At 40.9% G+C, this 20,846-nt stretch overlaps 1 protein-coding gene across 2 annotated transcripts in view; it reads left to right on the forward strand.

The window, feature by feature from the left end:
• IARS1 (isoleucyl-tRNA synthetase 1) overlaps positions 1-20,846 on the forward strand; it is a 95,690-nt gene that overhangs the window by 11,990 nt on the left and 62,854 nt on the right. For both annotated transcript variants that reach the window (XM_029964654.1, XM_018084881.2), the window contains exons 7-11: positions 6,744-6,861; positions 9,523-9,670; positions 11,404-11,491; positions 14,953-15,013; positions 16,609-16,704. In XM_029964654.1, coding sequence (XP_029820514.1) covers positions 6,744-6,861; positions 9,523-9,670; positions 11,404-11,491; positions 14,953-15,013; positions 16,609-16,704 — 511 coding nt within the window. The remainder of the gene's footprint in view (positions 1-6,743; positions 6,862-9,522; positions 9,671-11,403; positions 11,492-14,952; positions 15,014-16,608; positions 16,705-20,846) is intronic.

The raw sequence follows: 20,846 nt of genomic DNA on the forward strand, positions 1-20,846 counted from the left end.
CCAGTTTGGTGTCGAGCAGAAGAGGAGGTGAAACCACTGGTGTTTGCACAGTGGATGGAGGAGGGGAATGGGAAAGAAATGTGGGATGCCTGTTTCAGGAGTAAGGGGGATAATGCTTAAAGAAAGCCCTGTAAATGTAACTGCAGCAGTGCTTTTACAGGGTAATGCACAATTTCTGAAAAATAGAAGAAAATAAATCAGATGGTTTCCTAGACAATCATCAGACTGAGAATGTGTTACTGAAGTTACTTTGTATATCCATTAGGAGTGTTCCTTTGAGCTTCTAGCATGCTTCTCTTCTAATTGATTCTTTTTCATCTTTTATAATGGGTTTGGAAGAATTTTGGTGCTATGTCATATGATGGCTGAGTAGACTGAATTTTCAGCCTGCTAAATTTTGACTTACAACAAAACATCCATCCATAAAATTGGCAGAATATTTCAGCATTAAAGGTTGGTGTCATTAGCAGGTGATGCTGGAGTGGTTTCTCATGTAAAGATGTAGTCAACTGTTCACATATTCAATAACTTAAAAAGAACTTTTAAGTTCTAATTCTGTAGAATTTGTGTCTCTGACCCTTCATCCTGCTCAGATCTCAATGAAAATGTGTCCTTTACTGAAACACTGCAGTGAGAATGATGTTCTTGAGCTGGCCTGGAACAAACATACAATATATTCTTAATTATTTGTTTTGTACACCTCATGAGACACATACAGTGAATTTGAGCAGTTTAGTGTGAGCTTAAACTTCTTACTGATCTGATCTGCAGTTGGTCAGAAAGAAACACACGGGCTTTGGGAAGAAGAAAAACTAATAAATTATTGTCTTCACTGCTGGCTTGTTCCACAGTTCTCAGCCTGCTGTGAGTTTGCCCCTCGGGAGCAGTTTTCCCAGGGTGCTGGGGAACAGCCCGTGGAATGCTGAGGAGATGAGGGGATGGCTGTGCTGTGAGAGCTGAGAGTGAGCCTGGGGGTGATGCCCAGGGCTTTGACTTTGCTCCCCTGCACGGCTGAAGGGTTGGTCGAGCAGATTCCTGTCACCATCTAGTGCCCGAATTAGCAATTGCGGGCTGAGCTTGATTCTGTTTTAAAGACAGTTGTCAGCTCCACTGAGTGACAGAGCCCTGGGAGGAGGTACCAGGGAGTGTGAGGGGAGGGTTGGACCTCTGGAATCACACCCTGCCTTCCCTGAGCCAGGCCCAACAGGGCACATGATGGGGAGGATTCCCTCTCCTCTCTCCATCTTACTGAACGCATTGAGTAAAGGGATATGGAACAATGACAAGTTCCTGCCTGGAACAGCAGATGTGGCTGTTCTTTGGCTGCCTCGCCCTCCCAAGTGCCTTTTGCAGTAGGTGTGAGGCTCTGCAGTGCAGCTGAACAATGAGGATGATGATTCAGGGAGCAGTGAGGTGTCACTGGGGCTAAGGCAGTCTCTTCTCCCAGGGAACAAGCAATAGGACAAGAGGAAATGGCCTCAAGTTGCACCAGGGGAGCTTTAGATAATTTATTTTTATTTTTTTTTGTAATATTCTATCACTGTAGGGGTTGTTGAGCACTGGAAGAAGCTCCAAGAGAAGTGGCTGAGCCACCCTCCCTGGAGGGATTTCAGATGTGTGGATGTGGCACTTGGGGACATGTGTTAGTGGTGACCTGGACAGTTAAGGGTGGACTCTGATCTTAAGGATCTTTTCCAACATAAACCATTCAGTGATTCTATGACTTGCATGGTGTGAAAGCACAGCAGAAACACTTCTTAAGTACTTCTGTACCTGAAGAAGATACACTTGAGTCCTTTTGTGTGGTAAGAACTTTGTATCATGGCTGAGCACTGAAAACTCTGTGCTTTTACTGTGGAAACACAGCCAGTGTGGAGCGTCCTTTGGTGATGGGGCTTTTTGTTTGTTCCCTCCACTGAACTCATTTCGTTGTTCCAGCTTTAGTTTCCCTTTTAGGGAGGTTATTAAGAGGGCAGTTCCTCACCCTTTGGACTCGTAGTGCTGTTCTTGATTTTTTTTTTTATTTTTTTTTTGTAGCAACAGGCTCAGGTTCTAAGGCACCTGAAGAGGTTGTAGGTAGCTCCTGAAACAGGAACATTTGCCTTGGGTTGCCTGACTCCCTTTGTGGAGCTTTGGTTTTGTTGATGCTCCATGTTCTCCAGATAAGCTCTGTCAGTAAATTCAGTGCCTTAGCCCTTCTCAGTGAGAGGATGAATGGGGACACCCCACTGAGAGGACTGGGCTGGTGTAAAGGTTAAAGATTTTTTTCTTTTCTATGTAAGCAGTAAAACAGTTGTTTTTCCTGCATGTGGAGTTTATTCAGCACTGAACCAGAACGATTTCAGAACAAAAGCTCTCTGGGTCCTAATAGAAATCACCAAGGCATTTTGTGTATTCCATGACTCTATTCCCTAGAGTCTATAATTCATTCTCTAGAGAGATACTGGTCATAAGAAATCTGTTTTGTCCATTTTTCTACTAGCTACCTGCATTTTTTTCCCCTTTCTTGTATTTTCTTGGTGCATTGAGTGCTGTAGTCCCCTTGTTGTCTTCTCACTGTCCCAGTCCCTGTTGTTTTATCTCCTTACCTCTCTTTTGAAGGAGGAATACACTGAACTCCTGTGGATGATCTTTGGGATAAGTCTAGCAACAGTTTTATATATTCAAATTTTCTCTATGCAGGTATTTTGCACTTTTGGCTTGATTCATAATTTTTCAGCTCACTGATCCAAAGATTACAGCTTGGAGTTTAGACCTGGAGCAGGATGATCTCATGTCCAGTGTTTTTTGAGTACTTTTTTGGTTTGTGGTTTGTTGTTTTTTTTTTTTTGTCCCCAAGCATCTGTTTTTGATGGTTGCTTCCTTTTTGATTTCATCTTGTCTTTAAAGTATTTTTCACTAGTCCCAGAAAAACCTTCTTCCTCCAAAACTCTGCTGCTTTTGGTGCTGTTGGGATGGAGCCAGCTTGCTGAACTGTGTAGGTGACAGGGCTTCTTCCATAGGGAGGTGCTTGTGGATGGCTTTATTTGGGAAGTCTAGAGAGGCTGTAAAATTGTCCTTTTATCTTGCTATTGAACTGATGTGAGGTGGCACAGCAATGATTTTGTTCATTTTTCTGTAGGATATGTTGAAATCACACACCTCTACATCCAGCTGTCATCGTGCTCTGCCCACCTTACTTTCAGTCTTTGTCAGTAACTGAGTTTACAGCTCCTGGGTGTTTTTCTTTAAAAAGGAAAAAAAGGGAGAAAAGCACTTTATGTTTTTGAAAATAATTGGTCGGTGTTAGTAAGGAGTACTTCAATTTTCTGAAAAGCTGAGAGTTCTCAAGCCTTCAGAAAACCCTTAGATACTGATCACTGCAAACAGAGCCAGCTGATCCCTTGGAGTCACCTGATCCCCCAGAGGAATGGCATTAATCACTTGTGAGGCTCTAAGATCACATCTTTCTCTTTGATGTGAACACAAGTGTTTGAGAAGTGCAGCTTGCTTTGGCATCTGCTGGAGGAAACAGAGAGATTGGATTTTGTGTGGGTTGCCAGGGCTGTTTTGAGTGTTGCATTGACTGATTCAGTATCTTTTGGAAGCAGAATCTCCCTCTGTAGGAGTTTTATTATGTCCATGTGGTGTTTGCCTGGTGTGTGTGTGTGACTTGGATGAACAAATATTGTAGCAGGGTTCAAGTTTCTTGGATGTTATTCCTGTGGAGAGAGGGACTCAGTCTTGGAACCAGTTGCATCATCCCCTCCTGGCACTTCAGTAACGACAAACTGTTTCCAATTTGTGTCATTCCTTTTGGAAGTTAAACGTTCCTTGCATCTTTGGGCACCAGATTCTCTATCAACAAGAGGCTGAAATGTGCATCTTGAGTTCACCTTTCCCCAAAGTGCATTTTTCAGTAAAGAAGTGTGTCAGTGCTGCTCCCACAGCCAAGAGGATGCAATTAAATTTATTTACATTTGAGAAATTCAGCAGAATTAGAGGAGTAGGGTTTGATTTCTCACTTTTGTGAGTAAACATTTTCTCTCTCACTAGAAAGGAGCTCTGTGGTTTCTTTAAGTTACTGTTTTTTTAGAAAGCACTGCAGTTTCAATTTTGAATTGCAAACCTGGTGCCCCTTTCTTGCAAAGTGCCAACATTTTGCAAACATAAGGGTTAAAACATGTTTTGATAGGTTTTTGTCTAAAATATCATGTTGAATTTTTAAGCAAAATGTGACTCTTATTATTAGAATCAAGTTCCACTTTAGCAGGTGCTGTTTTAGGTGGGCAGTGCTGCAGGGAGCCCTTTGGGAATCATCTCCTGTGCAGCTCTGATGGTCACACACCAAGAGCTCTCAGAAGTTCTTTTGTTAAGGAAAGCAATTAGATGTTTTTTTGAGATAACAGAACAGCTTTTTTTGTAATGATAATGAAGACCATGGCATCGAGCAGCAGTCTGGCCTCAATCATAATTCTTTTATTCCATTGGAAAGGCTTTCTGAGGGGAGAGGTTATAAGAGACTACAAATGAGTGTTAGTTGTGACCTGTGAGGAGCTCTGGAGAGGTTTGGAAGCCCATCCCTGCTCTGCAGTGCACAGCTGGAGCCCTGGGTTTGCAATGGGATGGGATTGCCACAGGAGGGAGATGCTGGCCTGGATTGGGAGCTTGGCAGCTCCATGAAGTGCTCACCTTTCCTGAACACCTCCCTGAGATTAGTTATATTTACAGCTGAATTAAGTATTCAGTGTTGCTCTGAGTAGTTTTCTTCGATGCTGTTAGTAGGCAGTGCTCTATAGAAAGTATAGTGGAGCTTTTTTCTATAGGTATTCTAGTCACTGTTTTTGAAAGGCAAATAGAACACCTTCAGTAGGAATGCTGTCACTTGTCACAGTGTGCATTAATTATGCTCTGAGGTGGTAAGCATACATTTTAACTTACTTCTTTAACTCCCACAAAGACTTCTGCAGTTAGCCAGCTCAAATATATATGCTCAAAGCTGATGAAACTGTGCTGAGATGATTTGTATGATTTATATTTATGAAAGGTCAAGTTGATAAACTTAAAATCTCAGTTATAAAATAGATGCCCTCACTGCTGTGTTCCAGAGTTGGGTGGGGGTCAGGCAGCCATAACTTGCCTGTGGGTGATGTTTCTTACTTGGACAAGGTGACTTTGGAGTTGTGTGTGTAAGGTCAGGCACCTTTGGAGTGCACAGCCCTGGGAGACCTCTGGGTTTGGCTCTTCTGTGGCAGAGGGTCTCTGAGGCCTTTTCCATCTCAGACTTCAGATTATGCAATTTTTCTGATGTTAGTGATCGCTCGAGGGGAACTTTGGGCTTTTACTGGAGGCTGTGGATGAATCTGAGTGGATTGCACATCTTTTCCATAGAACAGTCTGTATTTTCTTCAGCTGCCTAATCTACAGAGTAATAATTATTCTGATTAAGGCAGCAAGCCAGGGCATGTCTTTTGATATTCTTATTTTGGGCTACAGATAAAATCAGTGCAATAGTCTACTTGTGTTTTTTGTTGAAGGTTATAATTTCAAACATAGGAGGCAAGACACTGACTGAAATACGGGTCCAGATTCTCAAGCACAAAATGACAGCCTGCAGAAAAAAGTGCTGCTTGCCAGGATGGGGTTGGTTGCTTAGCAATGAGCTTTTTATCTGCAAAGGGACCCAGAAAAGGGATCAGAGTGGTTTGAAAACATAGTTGGAATAAAGGAGCTTTTAAAGTCAGCAGAGTTTTAACGATTTGGATGGAGTTCTAAATGACAAGACTCTGCAGAAGTTCTGGTTTGTGAGTTGGGTTTGGTGTGATTATTTAAGGCTTGCCCTCTCCTGCCTTAGAGCCTGCAGGCTGTACCACTAAGTGTGCAAGTCAGTGAGACCTGATAAGCTGATAAATGTTGGTGATGCTTTAGTAAACCCTGCAGTATTAAAGTTTTGTCTGCCACGTGGACATTTGAGGAGTTGCTGTGTGAAGTTTGTTTCTCTTCCAGCTCCTGTCCATCTTGAGCATTGCCTCAATTTGTCATATTGTAATATTAAGTGCTGCCTCGATTATTTCAAGGAAACATAAGGATCCAAATAAGCCACAGGCTGTATTGAAGATTTCTTAAACAGAGTTAAAGCTTAATGTGAGACTGTGATCTTGGAGAGGAACTGAGTCCAGAGGAGAACATTAAATTGTGGGACCATAAAACTGAGTTCATTGTTTTTCATGGTTATCTGTGCCCCCTTGTGAAAAATGCTCTTCTGGTTGTCAGGATTTACTCAGGGTGGGTTACAGGTGTCTTTGACCTGTGTCTGCCTCTCTTCTGTAGCAGTGGTTGCTGTAGTAGATGCTTAAGATCATGTGATAAGTGAGCAGCCATGTCATTACACATCTGTTCTTAAATTATAACTGATTTTAGCCTTGTTAATAGTTTAGATTTCAGGTGGTCTTTGTGCTGAAGGAATCTGAGAAAGATTAGTCAGCAATGTGGATTTGTGTTTCATCTAAATACTGTGTGCTGTGCAGCCAGTGCATGGAATACCAAGCTTCTAGAATCAACTAAAGCTAAAAATGTGCCAGAAATACAGTTGCAATTATCTCTTTCCTTTTGAGTTGCAAATACTGTCTTGAGTTGATGATTGATTGTTTAAAGAAGCTGTCATTTATAAGGAAACTGCAGCTAGAGCAGCCACCCCTTTTTTTCAGTTTATTTATTAAATGGGAAACACCAAGTGCTCTTCCTTGTCCTTTGTGTCCCTCCAGGTGGGTTTTCAAGCAGCTGTATGACAAAGGACTGGTGTATAGAGGGGTTAAGGTCATGCCTTTCTCAACTGCCTGCAACACCCCCCTGTCCAACTTTGAGTCCCATCAGAATTACAAGGTGAGTCAGTAAATGTGTGTGTTATGTGTTGGAATCATATTTCTCTATTGTGTTCAGTTTGGATTTGAAAAGCTTTAATACTGATTGTTTGGTAGTACCTAAGGATGTCATCACACTCCAAAGTGGTAGTAAAAATCCAGGTAAATGGGTTAGTTTTTATCATGTTTTGCTGGATTTGTTTGGATCACTTGATCTGAGCCTTTTTGCCTGTTCTCCGTTACAACTCACAGATGTTTAAAGTACACACTTTGTTTTATTCTGGGAAATTACTCCCTCACTGGGCTCTCAGGGTGAGTATTACACTGTGTTGGGTTTTATGCTAAATTTTTAGAGGAGAGCTGCAGCTGTCCCTGTCTGTGCAGATCTGAGAAGAGGAGGGAGTTGAGATCTTCTGTGAGGGGATTAATAAGTGAAGTCAAAGACTGTGTAGCAGTAGGATAATGGCTCTCTATTAATTTAGACTAGGAAATTCCAGGCAATGTTTCACCTAAGGTAATGCATGATTTACTGGGATTTATAAAATGTTCCTTTAAAAGTGAATGACTAGATAAAGTAAGTGCAGCTTCTTGTTTGAAGTTACTCATGTTCACATATGTGAAGGCACAACTTGTGTCTCAGTTGTCCAAATTTCATGTTAGTTTGTGGAGAAAGGTTTTGCATCCCTTCCAGTCCTGACCCAGGCCTCTGTATCCTTCTGTCATAAATCTTTCACTTCTATTGTTGCTGCAGAGAACTAGCACAGATTGTACATCTGGTTTCTTTTACATCTTGCCTAAAAACAAGGCCAGTGTGCTGGCCAAAAATAGTGTTTTTAAAACAAATGTTTAAATAGAGTTGTAGTACAATGCAACCCACAGATAATGGAGCTTTCAGTATTGCTGAGGGGTATTTGTACTGAAGAATGTAGGGTTTGTGATTTATGAAAGTGAGATTTGCAAAAATATCTTGGTATTTGTGACTGTCTGATAAATGAAGTAATTATTTTACTTGTCCCTATTAACTGACATTTCATATGGGCTCAGATTAATGAGCTGTGGTTAGAACAAAGACTATTTAATTTTTTTTAATGTGTGTGCCCCTTTTCCATAGAGCCAAAGCTCTTCTCTTTTCTTGAGTCTTAATGAAATATTTAGATGCTGTTTCTTACTCTAGAACCAGTAGGGTGTGTGGTGGGGGTGCTGCTCTGCCACTTCATGCAAAAATTATCCTTCTTGTCTGCTAAAAGTGGCGTTTGGGGGCTGAAATGCTGAGAGCCGTGAGCTGGCGGGATTTGTTCTTGCTGAGCACAGTCTTTTTGGGGTGTAAGGCATCTGTTGGCTTTGTCACTGTGGAAATCAGCCTTTAGCTTCTGCTTATTGATCCTCTGGGAATTTGGACATGGGTCAGCAGCAATAGGACACAAGAAACATGTTTAGAAACAGAGTGAGGTGTCTAATGTACATTCGAGTAAAGCGTGTCAGCAGCTTGGGTTACGTTTGACTGAAGAAGTGGTGTCTTAGATAGATTTGTAACAGATAAAACACTATACAGTGCCCTTACCTGGCAGCCTGGATGCTATTTTTTTATGCTTTGCCCATTGTTTTCATCTCCCTGATCAACTCTGTGTTCAGAAAATGAAGTGAGTGGCCCTCAGTGCTGCTGAGCAGTCGGGGCTGTGCTGAGAGCTCGATCTTTGCCTGGTATTGAGCACAGTCCATGGGTTATGTAATATTTATGTTTTACTGTTGACTGCACCAGATGTTCACAGAAAATTCCCTCTGGAGCAGCCCTTAGCTCAGCCATAAATAGCTGCCTGTCCCATGATGCCATTAACTGTTCCATGATGCTGGATGGAAACCAGAGCTCCTCGCACGAGACGTGCTGAGGCGACAGGGCCTCTTGGTGTGGGTAGGGCCCGTGTGCATGGCACCCTCTTTCTGTTTGGCATTTAAAATGAGCAGTGAAAATTTCACATTTGCAGGATGAGGCTCGCTCTTACAATCAGCTTTTCAATAGGGTTGTACTTGGCTGAAAGAAAAACCTGTTTTCAGGGCATTGTTTTGACTCATTTGAAGGTGAAGTTTTATAGAGTAGCTGACAAAGGTCTCCTTCCCTGAGATTTCTTTTACTCCTAAATATTGATATACTCTTGTTTTTAAGTACCTCAGACTTTTTTCTCCCCTTGTTAACAACAATGAATCATTTTTTGTGATGTCTGTTCTTCCTAATCACTGACTGTAGAGGAAAATGTGGGAAAGGCTTTGTGTAGCAGTATCCAAGAAACTGCTGATTTTCTTGACACTTGAGATTGATTCTAAATTTTTTAAAAGGGATTATAAGAGGTACCTGAGGGAACTGGCACTCAGTTCTCTTGGGTGTTTTGGCAGCGAATTCCCAAAATCTCGCTGCTAGTCTTGAGTTTTTAACCCTGTAGCCTTGTTGGACTGACAGTCTGCACTGGTGTAACAGAGGAGCTCTGACTGCTGCTCTCTTCTGGCTTTCTGATGCTGCCACTTCACCCTCTCCCACTACAGTGCTGAATGAGGCCAGTTGCAGGATGGGTGTGGGTGGATGGCTGTAGTAGTTAATATGTCTTAGATTTGCATTTTCTCACTAATACAGGCAGTCAGCCTTTTTTGCCTCCCTCTCCCTTTTACCCTTTGGCTTTATCTTGTTTTTCAGGATGTTCAAGACCCTTCAGTGACTGTGAGCTTCCCACTGGAAGAAGATGCCAGTGTTTCTCTGGTTGCTTGGACCACTACTCCCTGGACCTTGCCCAGCAATTTGGCCCTTTGTGTTAATCCAGAACTGCAGTATGTAAAAGTGAGAGGCAAGTGTTAGCTCAAGGTGACATAGAATAAACACTTCTTCCTTCAGTGCCTGCCAATATGTACTTATGTTTTGTATTGTGGACTGGTTTATGCTAAATTGGTAGCACTTTGGGGCTGAATCAGTGTTAGTTTGAAGGATGAGATTTATTTCATATGTGGCTGATTTCTGACTGCTGTGCCCTTGTTATTTTACAGGCATTGTGAGGACTGTTCCCTAAAAAATATTGATAGGTGGAATAAAGAATAAGAGAGACAGGGAAGTGTGACTGGATGTCCAAAGCTTTTTTTCTCTCTTCCTTTCTTGGGGCTCAGACTCACAAACAACTTGCTGCTCTGTGGCAGCTGAGTTGCAGTAACTGAACATCTCTGTACTCTTTACCCATAGCAGACCCAAGATGGCACATCCTGGTCTCAGCCTGACTGGATTGTCTGTTCTTAGCAGAAATGTAAGGCAAGGTGTTTTCTGTGCTTTCCAATATACGAGTACATTTGAGTGAGTGCCTTGGTTCACTCGTGGCCCAGTTGGTTGTGCCTGGCTGAACAGGTTGGACAGGGAGGGGATCTCCTTCAGGAGAGCACCAGCACTTCAGGATTTGTGTGCAAGGACCATTTAAGGTGCCTAAACAATATAGGCTGTTGCTTTTCTTGTTACTGCTTCAAGGAGTTTTCCAGCAGTTGCAGTTCCATTTTTTTCCAGTTGGCAGTGGAGTATGTTATGATGTGTCTTCCTTTTCACTTTGAAAAGGAATGGATTTTATCCTTGAAATGCACTTGTCTTTAATGATACCATCATCTACAAACATACCTCCCTTTTTTTTTAATTTAAATAAAATACTAGGTAGGAATTTCCAGTTCCAACATAACCATGTATATCTAGTGTGTGCCTAAGGTGATATTAAACATGAAGTTGTGCAGGCCTTTACAGTGAACACCATGTGTTTGGATTTTCTTTCTTCTAAGAGAACTAAATATATGTCAGTTTTCAAAGGTTTTAACATAACTTTGGTCATCTTACAAAGAATTGCTGAGTAGTTTCAGAAATAGCAGCAGCACCTGCCTGAGATGCTGAGTTCTTGGGTTTAGATGTCTGTGGCCACTGCTGTGGGACAGTGACCCTGATTAAGTTGGCAGGGCAGCAGTCTGAATAAAATTTGTCACTGAAGTTAAAAAAATCAGGGTTTTTTTTTTTAGTAGAAAATGAGTTTCTTTCACAAAATTTAGATATTTTTTTTTTGTCATTTACTTCCTCTGTGAAGAAATCCAATCCTGTAATTAACTGGAAGAGCAGATCTCAGAAAGGCAGCATGGAATGCAATTGTTACACCCAATGTCCACTTAATAATATTGATTTTATGTAGTAATTGTCCATCTTGCAGTTGTTTCCCTCTGTTTCAGTTACAAATATTGGAACTTTTCAATTGCTCTTTTGTTTGGCTCAATGATAGTAGACAAGATGGGGTATTTCTGTCTCTGGAACAGCAAAACACACTGAAAATCAGTGGACTGGCTTTCATCCTGTGGCTTCTGTTTAAACCTGACTTTTGGAAAGTGCTCCTCAAAGTCACTGAATGGGGAAGGAGTATCTGGAAAGTCATGGTTGATCAGCAGGATTATTGTGGGCAGTTTTATAGCTACACTGACACCATCTTGCATATATTGAAAGGTTTCATACTGGTGCAAATGAGGGGATTAAATCAAGATCTGTGTAACTCTGTTTTGTTTTACATTCTAGATAATGCCACAGGGAAGATTTATGTTCTGATGGAATCCAGGCTGATAGCACTGTACAAATCTGACAGTGAATATGAGATACTTGACAGGCAAGTCCATAAACTATTACACTTGCTAACTTGCAGTGTTTTCCTAGATCAAAAGTTAAACATTTCAAGGAGATGGATTTCCTTGCATGTGTGTTTCTTGCAAAAATCTATAAGAGATTGAAATTTACTGGCACAAATAGTTTTGTGTGTGAAGCTACAAATAGGATAAAAGTTTCCTTAGCTCTCTTTGATAAAATATATATATTGGCTTCTCTTAAACCTTTTGCATAAAACATCACCCTGTTAAAGAGGTAAAATACAACATGTATTTATTTGCTCTCTTTATTCAGGCCTATGCAGTAGGCAAACAAACAAACCCCAACAAAACCCCACACAACACAAAACCACAATAAGAAAGAATTGTAGACTAGAAAATTTTGAGAATAACACTATTTCTTCACTGGCATTAGCTACTTTTACCTTTATCTTTTTTTTTTTAAGAAGCAATTAAAAGCTTTACATTTAAAAAAGGAGGTTATGTCTTCCTTCAGCTAAACAATTGCATGTGGTCATTGAATTAGGGAAATAAAGAGCTGGAATGTTTAAGATGTTTCCTACTCTGATGGCTTATATTATGATAGTTGAATAATTATTATTTTATAATTCTGCATTGATTTCTCTCACCCCAACTGAATGCTCTTGATCTCTCACTTACTCTGTAACAATTTAAGCTGTACTCAGTTTATAAAGATGATTTTCAGTGCTCTCATTCTTCAGGATTGGCTGAACTTCCCATCTCCATAGTTTTTTTTTTTCTCCCTTCTGAGTCATCAGTAAAACCATTGAATAATGTCAGTGTTATGATAATCCTACCAGGATACCACTGGAAGTTTTCTTTTGGTCTGACACTGAATTATCAACTTTTTCTTTTGAGGTGGTGATGTATCCACCAGTTCAGGTGTTTGTGTGTGTCAGAATGAGATGTCAAAATGTCAAAACTCTTACAAACATTCAGATTTAAATCTTACCTGCTTGCCTACTATCTAGGGTGGTTAGTCTGCCTAAGAAAATTCGGTTTGTTGTGGCTTATTCTTCACAAGTTCATATTGTGTGTTTTTTAGCACTTCACTTTTTAATCACCTAAAGTTGAAGGTGGTTGTTAGTCTGCCTGGTTTTTAGGTCCATCAGTACTGCAATTCCATCATGAAATAGAGGGATTGTATTCTTTTCCAGGCTTTTGAAGCCTCTTTAGGGTGTTTAAAGACTGAGCCTTCTACCAAACCCAGTCTTTTTTCTTAAATGCTTTTTAATGCATTTCCTTTGGACTTAAACAAAAAACCAAGCCAAAACAAACAAACAAACAAAAACAAAAAAGGGCAAGCTGGTTGTATTAAATTTGTTGATCTGTTGTCTTTTTATTCCAAATCATTCTTTTAATGGAATACAACCAATTTACCTTCGATCTGGTTGCAGTCATTCTGTATCCAGGAAAGCACTGAATAATTTTGGCCTTTTTTGGTGTGGTATTTTTGTCAGAACTGTGAAGAACCTGCTCTCTGAGGCAGTCATACACATTTCAGATGTTGTTGCTTGTGTCTCTGGTTAGCTGTGTTTCTAACACACTCTCTTCAGTCTTTGATTATTTTTTAAACATGTCTTTTTTTTACCTCTGCCTGTCCAAAAGGCTCCTGGCAATTTTTATTCTCCTTGCAGAGCAGAATATTTTTCTTCTTTCTATATTAGTGCTACAGTCTTCTTAAGCTGATTTTTTTTTCTCCCCCTCTTTGTTATGTAATAAATTAGTTCTCTCAGATGTGAATTGTGAGACAATTAAGAGGTAGCTGGTAGTTGAATGGATCTTTGAAAGATCTGAGTATATAAATTCATGGAAATGAACTTTCCCATTTCTGCTTTGAACTTTTTGCTTTCTTTAACTCATTTCTAAATTCTCAGGCAGTTGGGCCCTTGAGGGAGAAATTCATGCAACTGCACCAAGTGCCAGGCTGAGGTCAGGGAATGATCTGATAGAAAATGTTGTGTTAGAAATAATCTGAACTTCCTGAGTGCTCTCAGACTTCTCACCCTCCCTCAGGCCTGACTTTGCTCCCCCTTTTCCTCCCAGGCTTTAGGGTGGGAATTTATTTCCCTGTTTCACTGATGAGGTGGCTTCCACCTTGATCAGGATACTTTCAGCTGCTTTGCACAACTGGATTGGTCTGGGTGTATTACCCCAGTTAACTTAGGTCACAAGAAGGCAGCGCTGTATAAAAATTCAGCTTGAAGTCCAGGACTTCAATAAACAAAATGAAAATCAGGACTGTGATCCACAACCTTTACCTTTCACTGACTTTCTGTTAAATAAGAATTAAACTGCCCTTTTTTTTTTTTTTTAAGCCAGTTCTAGTGCTTCCCATTCTGCATCTGAGCATTCCCATATCTGTGTGGCTTAGCACTGGGATGCTTTTCCCTCATCTGATCCTGATTAAGCACCTCAAACATTCCTAAGGCTGTTTGTAATATAAAATATATAAACCATCTGCAGAGCTGTGGCTTAAAATAGAAGTCTCCCCTCTTCCTAGAGGATATTGTGTGTGCTGAGCTGAGGAGTCATGCTCTTTAACTTGGCATTAGAGACTGCTGGAGGTGCTTTCTGTGCCTTGAAACAGCTTTGAAGAGTTCCCTGCTTTGAAGTAGTCAAGTGTTTTATGGTTTGACCATTGTTTGGGAAGTTATAGATCAAGAGTATAGGGAAGGACCACAGCTGTGACAGTTATCCCATCTGTTAGATTAAGTTATGTTTTAGGTAGATTCTTTTTTCCCAAAATTGGACAATGTAAGTACTTTCAGGAGAGTTCTGAGCTGTGAATCCCAGCCTAATCACTGTCTTTGCCAGCTGTTGTCAGGAGCCTGAAGGGAGCCACATCTACAGGCTCTGTCTGTGTCTTACAGTTCTTGTCTGGCTCAGATGGTCCCTCAGTTGTCCCTGTCTGTGTTGGATCATTCTCTGAGATGCCCATGGAGAGTTTGGATGCCCAGTTTTAGCCTAAGGGATGAGGCATCTGAGCTTTAAAGACTGCAGTACCCTGTTTCACAGCCTTCTGTGCACATCACCTCAGCTGCTTTGGGTCAGGGCTTATTCAGTTCTGGTGGACATGCTGGGCTGAAGAGCTTCATTCTTATGAATACTGTGTTTTATCCAGGGACTTCTTGCCCAGCTTTACCAGAAAAAAATTGTCATTAATGCTTAATTCATCTATTAATTTACATTGATTGCTTGATTGAAGCTGCATCAGATAGAAGTGTACCTGATGATTATTAGCAGAGATGCATTGACAGATACTGGTTTTTTTTTTGTCCAAGTCCAAATTGCCAAAGTGGCATAGAAAAGGGAAGCAAATATTGAGGGAATACTTTTTCTTCACTTCATGAAATCAAATTCTCTCAGGGATGGGGAAAAAGTAAATAGGAAAAAAGCAATTTTCGAGTTGTTAATTTGTTTTCTTGTAAATCTTTTCCCTCAGGTTTCCTGGTATTGCTCTTAAAGGCAAGAAATATAAACCACTCTTTGAATATTTTATTCAGGTAAGATGAACAAGTTTGGTGTTTGTTACAGGATGCAAAGATAAAAATAAAACCCATTCTCAGTATTCCTTGTTTATATAAAGAAATCCTGTGTCCTAATAACAAACTCCAGGTTTTACTGAAGTACTTTAAATCCTAGTTAAAGGCTGAAAAACAGAATGCTTTTTTCTGTATTTTTTTCCTTTAAGTTTTAAATACACACAGAGTAAGAATTCAGTGATAAATAGAAGTTTGATTTCAGATTGCAGAGAAACTTTCAATACAAATTAATGAATAGGCAGTATTCTCTCAGCTTCTCATCTGTTGAGCTGCTCTTGTCAGCCTATTGAGTCCACAAGTTTTGTCCTCACAAGAAAATGACTTTGGCTGTGAATAAGTCATAGACATGTCATGGTTTCATTGAAGAGTTAAAAGCCTTTGCTGGAAAACCTACTGATAGATCAGATTTATATGGAGCATTTAAACACTGCATTAAGTCTGGTGTGGTTAATGGTGCTACAGATAGTAGAATATGTAGCAACAGGAGAGGGGGTAGAGAATTTTTATATTTTTTTTTTAAACAATCAGATTAAAAATGGATTCAGTTTTTCCAGGAGAAGAAGTGGCTTTACAGCACTGCTGGCCAAGCAGCTGGTAACTCATGTGAGGGATTTGCTCACTTGTCACACCATCTGTCCTGAAGCATGTGCAGGAGTCAGGGTGAGAAAACCTCTGTAGGGAGCAGGGTCTGATACTTCCAGTGAAAAGTCAAACACAGCTGAATCTGAAAAATTGCACTGTGGATGGAAAGGTTTGGAGTGGACACATTTTGTGAGTCCTGCTGGACTTGTAAGGAGCAGATGGGCATCTTACCATTTTTTATTTTTTATTTAGAACAGAGGTCTTAGCTCAAAATATTTCTCCTCAGAACAAGCCAAATCTAATGTTTTGTAGCATATTTGGTTCAGCTGTGACTGCAGTAATGTTTTTTTACTATTTTTGGATTAAGGAATAGAAAATAGCTCTTTATTTTTGATTAGCTATGTCCTGAGCACACTGAAAATTGTCAAATCTCTTCTTGGCAATTTTTTCTGGGTATTCTTTTATTTTTATTTGGTATTTACCACCCTCTTATTCTGTGAGGGAAATAAGGAAAATGTGTAAGAGCAAACTATAAGACTGTAGACTATAAGAGCAAACTTCTTTTTTTTTTTTAAAGTTAAGAGGTATAGTGGGCATAAAAAATGCAAGGAGCATCCTGCACCTTTCCTGGTTGTATCCTCACGTTCAGGAGTGTATTGTTCACAGTCTGTTAAGCACAGAAGTGTGTGAAGATCTGTGGCTTGAAGAGTAATTGACTTTAAGGCCTTCTAGAGAGGTGTTGGATTTGATCACATTTGACACTGTTCAAATGGAGGACACAGCCTGGGTGTCTGGGCTATAGGAAATCGTTAAATGTCAGGAATGGCACATTTTACTGTGTCACTTATTTTCAGTGCAGCTCTTTGGTTCTATGTGTGGCTTGTGGCTCTTTGGGGTTCTTAAGAATTCTGTTTTGCTGTGTGTGTGTGTGTATATATATATATATATATGAAAACCATCTTTTTGTGTTACAGTGCAAAGATCAAGGTGCCTTTTCTGTGGTGGTGGATGGTTATGTGAAGGAGGAGGAAGGCACAGGTGTTGTACATCAGGCTCCCTATTTTGGTGCTGTGAGTATGAACTGCAATGTTAATTTTGTTCCACACACATACCTTGGCTTTCCAGCTCCTGGGGACTGTCTGTCAGGGTGATTGATGTTAAACAGTCTTCCCATTTGCTCCTTACAAATGTAAGAATGCCATGTAGCACTGTATTCTAAGGAGCTCTTCTGGGGAGGCTTTTGTGTCCCTGGATTTTGGTTATTGTTGTGGGGTGTGAGCTCACCCTTGTATCTTCTGAGTGTCACTGATCTCAGCTTTTCTCAAAGTCTAAAGTTAGAGCTTGGAGAAGGACCGAGCTGTGGCACTGATGGTCCAAACTGGCTTTGCTAAGTGATAATTTAGGATGGTAACAGCAGTTCTGCTCAGCACACTGCCCCTCTTCAGTGTTTCAATGTCATTACTCACTGGGCTTTTAGAGAATGAGAAAATGCTTTCACTGCTTTTGTCCTGAGACTTCATCCCTTGGCGTGAAAGGATTTTGTTGCACTCCATTCTTTTTTTTCCTGCCTTTATTGTCCTTTCCCTCAGTCTGTTCTTTTCAAGGTTGAGAGGAATAATTTTTCATGGATTTAATCATTCCAGTTTTTAGACACATGAATTAAATGCACTACTTTAGGCTTATTGTCCTTTTTGTATCATGTCCTGTCTTCAGCCATTATCCAAAGATGCCCTCAAAAAACTTGCAGTAGAGCTGCCAGTGCCTAGCAATTACCAATGCTTGGACCATGAGCTCTCTCATAATTTCCAGAAGCTGTTGGCATTAGGAACAGACCTCTTTGTATTCGTGTGAAATAGCCCATCCTTTTCCATCCTTTTTCCCCTGCATTTTTCTGAAGGGTACATCCATTGTGGTGGTGTTTCCCTTGTCAAGATGAACACTGATATGAAAAGATGTGCCAGCTTAATATAGCTGTGAATAAAGGAAATTAGACTGGGCTATGTTAGCAGTTATAAAGAAATTAATGGTAACTGGGGAAGTGTCTTAGGGAGTGTAAAGCCTATCCCACTGCTGATCCTCAGACTCTGCCCTACAGCTAAACCTTGGATTTGCCAGAGGGTGAGGGAGCAGACATGGTTTTGAGTCAGGAGCTCTTGCTGTAGGAGGTGAAGGAAGGGAAGAAGCTGCCAGTAGAGCAAGAGCTCTGGAAGAACCTTTCCCTTGGCTGCTCTGCTGGTGGTTTGTGTGTTTGCACAATACAGTGAAGTTGTTGCAAAGGGTGACTGTCCAGTCAGAGCAAGGATTATCTGCACTCTTTTATTTGGTTATGTTATAAGCCCACTGAGATTTTTAAACAGAGGGAAAAAAAACCCTTTTCTCTCTCTCTCTCTTCCTCTCTCTCCTTCCCTCTCTCTCTCTTTGAAAGTTAGCAATTACTTTTAAAACCTTTTCATTAAAATAACATGAAAGGCTCACAGAGGGTCCAGGTCTGGGTGCAGTAATTCAGTGTACAGTAGGCTCTGTGTAGAATAGAGTGTTACAGAGTTGGCATTTTATGTTGGCCTTTAGACAAGCTCAGATGAAAGGGACATAGTTCATGATGGCACACAGGACTGTCTTCCTGATTAATTGGCTTCTCTGCACCTTCCTGTGCTGTTGTGCTGAAGGTGAATGGAAAAGGGGTAAGTGGAGCAGGAGGAAAGGGTCAGAGGAGAAGAAATAGAGCACAGTCCTTCACAGGAAACCTCATAGCTTGTCTGTATTCCTTTCCATCATCACTATAAATAAGTCTCTTTGATAAATGGAGATGGAAAGTAAGTTGTTTTTTTTTTTTTCCTTTAATCCTACTTACTGACTCATGTTCTGTATTGCTGATAGCTTAGAAATGTATCCTTCTCCAACAAAACAAAAAGTAAAAATTCACCTTCATTTAGTTCCAGGATATGTAGTTCCATTGCCTTGTGTGATGCATTTGCCAAATACAAGCTGCCACACAATATCAGAACACTCTGTTATTTCAGTTCAAAAGGCATCACAATTAAAGCTCACAGAACAAGACAAACCTGTATTAAAAACTCGGTAAACTCATTGTACCTCCAGATTAACATGACACTAAAATTCAGCTGCTCGGGCATTTCATCATGTGTGGATGTACCTGCAGTCAGCTAAAAAAGCTTCAGTACCATTTTAATTCACACACAGATTTTTAATTTGCAATACTTCTGGTGTGTGTTCAGACTGAGTCACACAATTTTCATAGATCTGCTACTGATGCACTTTTAGTGCACTGCAAAAGTGTGCCTGTTTTTTGTTGAGGTGCTGAAGGTGAACCTTTTGACTTCACATTTTTGTTGTTTTGTTAAAATTTCAGATGGAAAAGATTTTGATTTCTCATCAGTGAGCTGTTTAATAACTTCCACTTCATTCATTTTGTGTATTACAACTTCTGTATGTAATCTTTTGAGAGATTTAATCATGGCAGGGGTACAAAAGTGAACACTATGACTTCTGTCCTGGAAAGAATTGATATTTGTTTTAGCTTTTATTTGAGTTCATCACTTGTGGATTTTTGTCTGTGTTGTGGTTACTGAAGCAGATCTTCATCAAATCAAGTGGCAGGTCAATCTGAAGAACTTTTCCATTCAAGCTCTTCAAAAGAAAGGAACTAACTGTAGAAAGCCAGAATAACAAAGCCCTTTCTCTATCATTGGGTGCACCAGTGATGCAAATGGAACTGAGGCACCTCTTGGCTGGGGTCCTGTGAGGTGGCAGGTTTGTTTTGGTGTCTGGGCAGGGTTGTGAGCGTGCCAGGCTTTGTGGTCTGTGCTGGCTGCTTGCTCAGAGTCTCTAACAATGACGTGTGCTCTGTCATCTGGCCTGTATTTGCAGCCCTGCTTGCAGTACCTCAGCAGTGACAGCTGAGGCTGAAGGGGCTGGGTGATCAAGTGGAGGCTGAATAATTGGGATGGCTGAATAAAGCTGCTGGAGAGGGGGGAGAGGCTGTGCTCTGGTGTAAGGGGGTGCTGCAGCTGAAGGGCTTGGTTGTTTCTGGGTGTAATGCCTTGGTGCATCAATGGACCAACTTCCCTGTCTCTGTGTCTGAGTTTCATCTGTAAGAGCAGCATCTGGCAGATCTGGCTTGAGAGAGCTGGTGGGTAGGGTGGGAGGTACAGGGTGAGGGCCACTGAAGGGATCTGGAAGCCCTGCCCTGGCACTCAAAGCTGGCTCCTCACCTGTGCTGGTTTGATCTGGGCAGTTCAGGGAGCTGTGGAGCACTGGCCTGTTGAATCCTTATTTACACACTTGCTGCTGGTGTGCTTTCCTTGACCAAGGTGCACAGGTTGCTTTAGAGGGCAACTCCTGGGAAAGAGCTGCTGTGTTTAGTGCCAGGTAAATGAGCTCTCAGCACAGAGGAGGGAGCAGTGCAGCTGCTGCTGGTTTTGGCAGATGGGGTCACTGCAGCTTCTGTTTGACACTGCACAGACCTTCAGGTTTTGGCCCTGGAGTCTGTGGTTTCCTTTATTTTGTCAGAAAAATGATAGAGGAACTTCTGAGACTCCAGAAAGCCTGGATGCAGCTTAGGCAGGGCCTTCTCATTTGAGGAAAATGAAGTGATTTGAGGAGTGTGTTGGTCTGCAGCTGTTCCCTACTCCCTTCCCCTCCCACTCCCAATAATGTTCTCTTGCCTTAGGGTGAGAAATTGGGTCATCTGGGTGATAATTGGTTAAGATGTGGATTTACTGTGACTTCAGACTTTAAGTTAAAATCTGAACCTTTCTGTCCCACTGCTAATTTTGTTTTAATCTTTTCTATGATACCATTATTGTTTAATGATGTTCAGGAAAGTCTGGAGTGACCCTCTTTTTTTTTTTTTCTTTCCCTATTTTTTTTTTTTTTTTACTTCTTACTTGTACAGGAAATTAAAAATTTAAATGGAGACTGGCCAGGAAAAAAACCAACGATGTCCATGTGTGGTTCTTGGTCAGTAGCTTTGCCTATGGGCCAACAAAGTTGGAGAAACACAGATTTAAAGGCTTTGGATCTTTAAGACGTTCAGAAAATGGGATTTCTTACGTGAAGTGCCAGAATTAGATTGATTAAAACAACCTGCCTTCTGAAAAATGCTGTGTAGGCTGGTGAGCTGAGCAGGGCTCTGGCTGGGACAGAGGATGATGTAGGGGTTGGCAGGTTCTTTGCTATGCAGTGGGAACCT

The sequence above is a fragment of the Manacus vitellinus genome, unplaced genomic scaffold (assembly GCF_001715985.3).
Source record: "Manacus vitellinus isolate BGI_N305 unplaced genomic scaffold, ASM171598v3 scaffold_77_pilon, whole genome shotgun sequence".
NCBI lineage: Eukaryota > Metazoa > Chordata > Aves > Passeriformes > Pipridae > Manacus > Manacus vitellinus.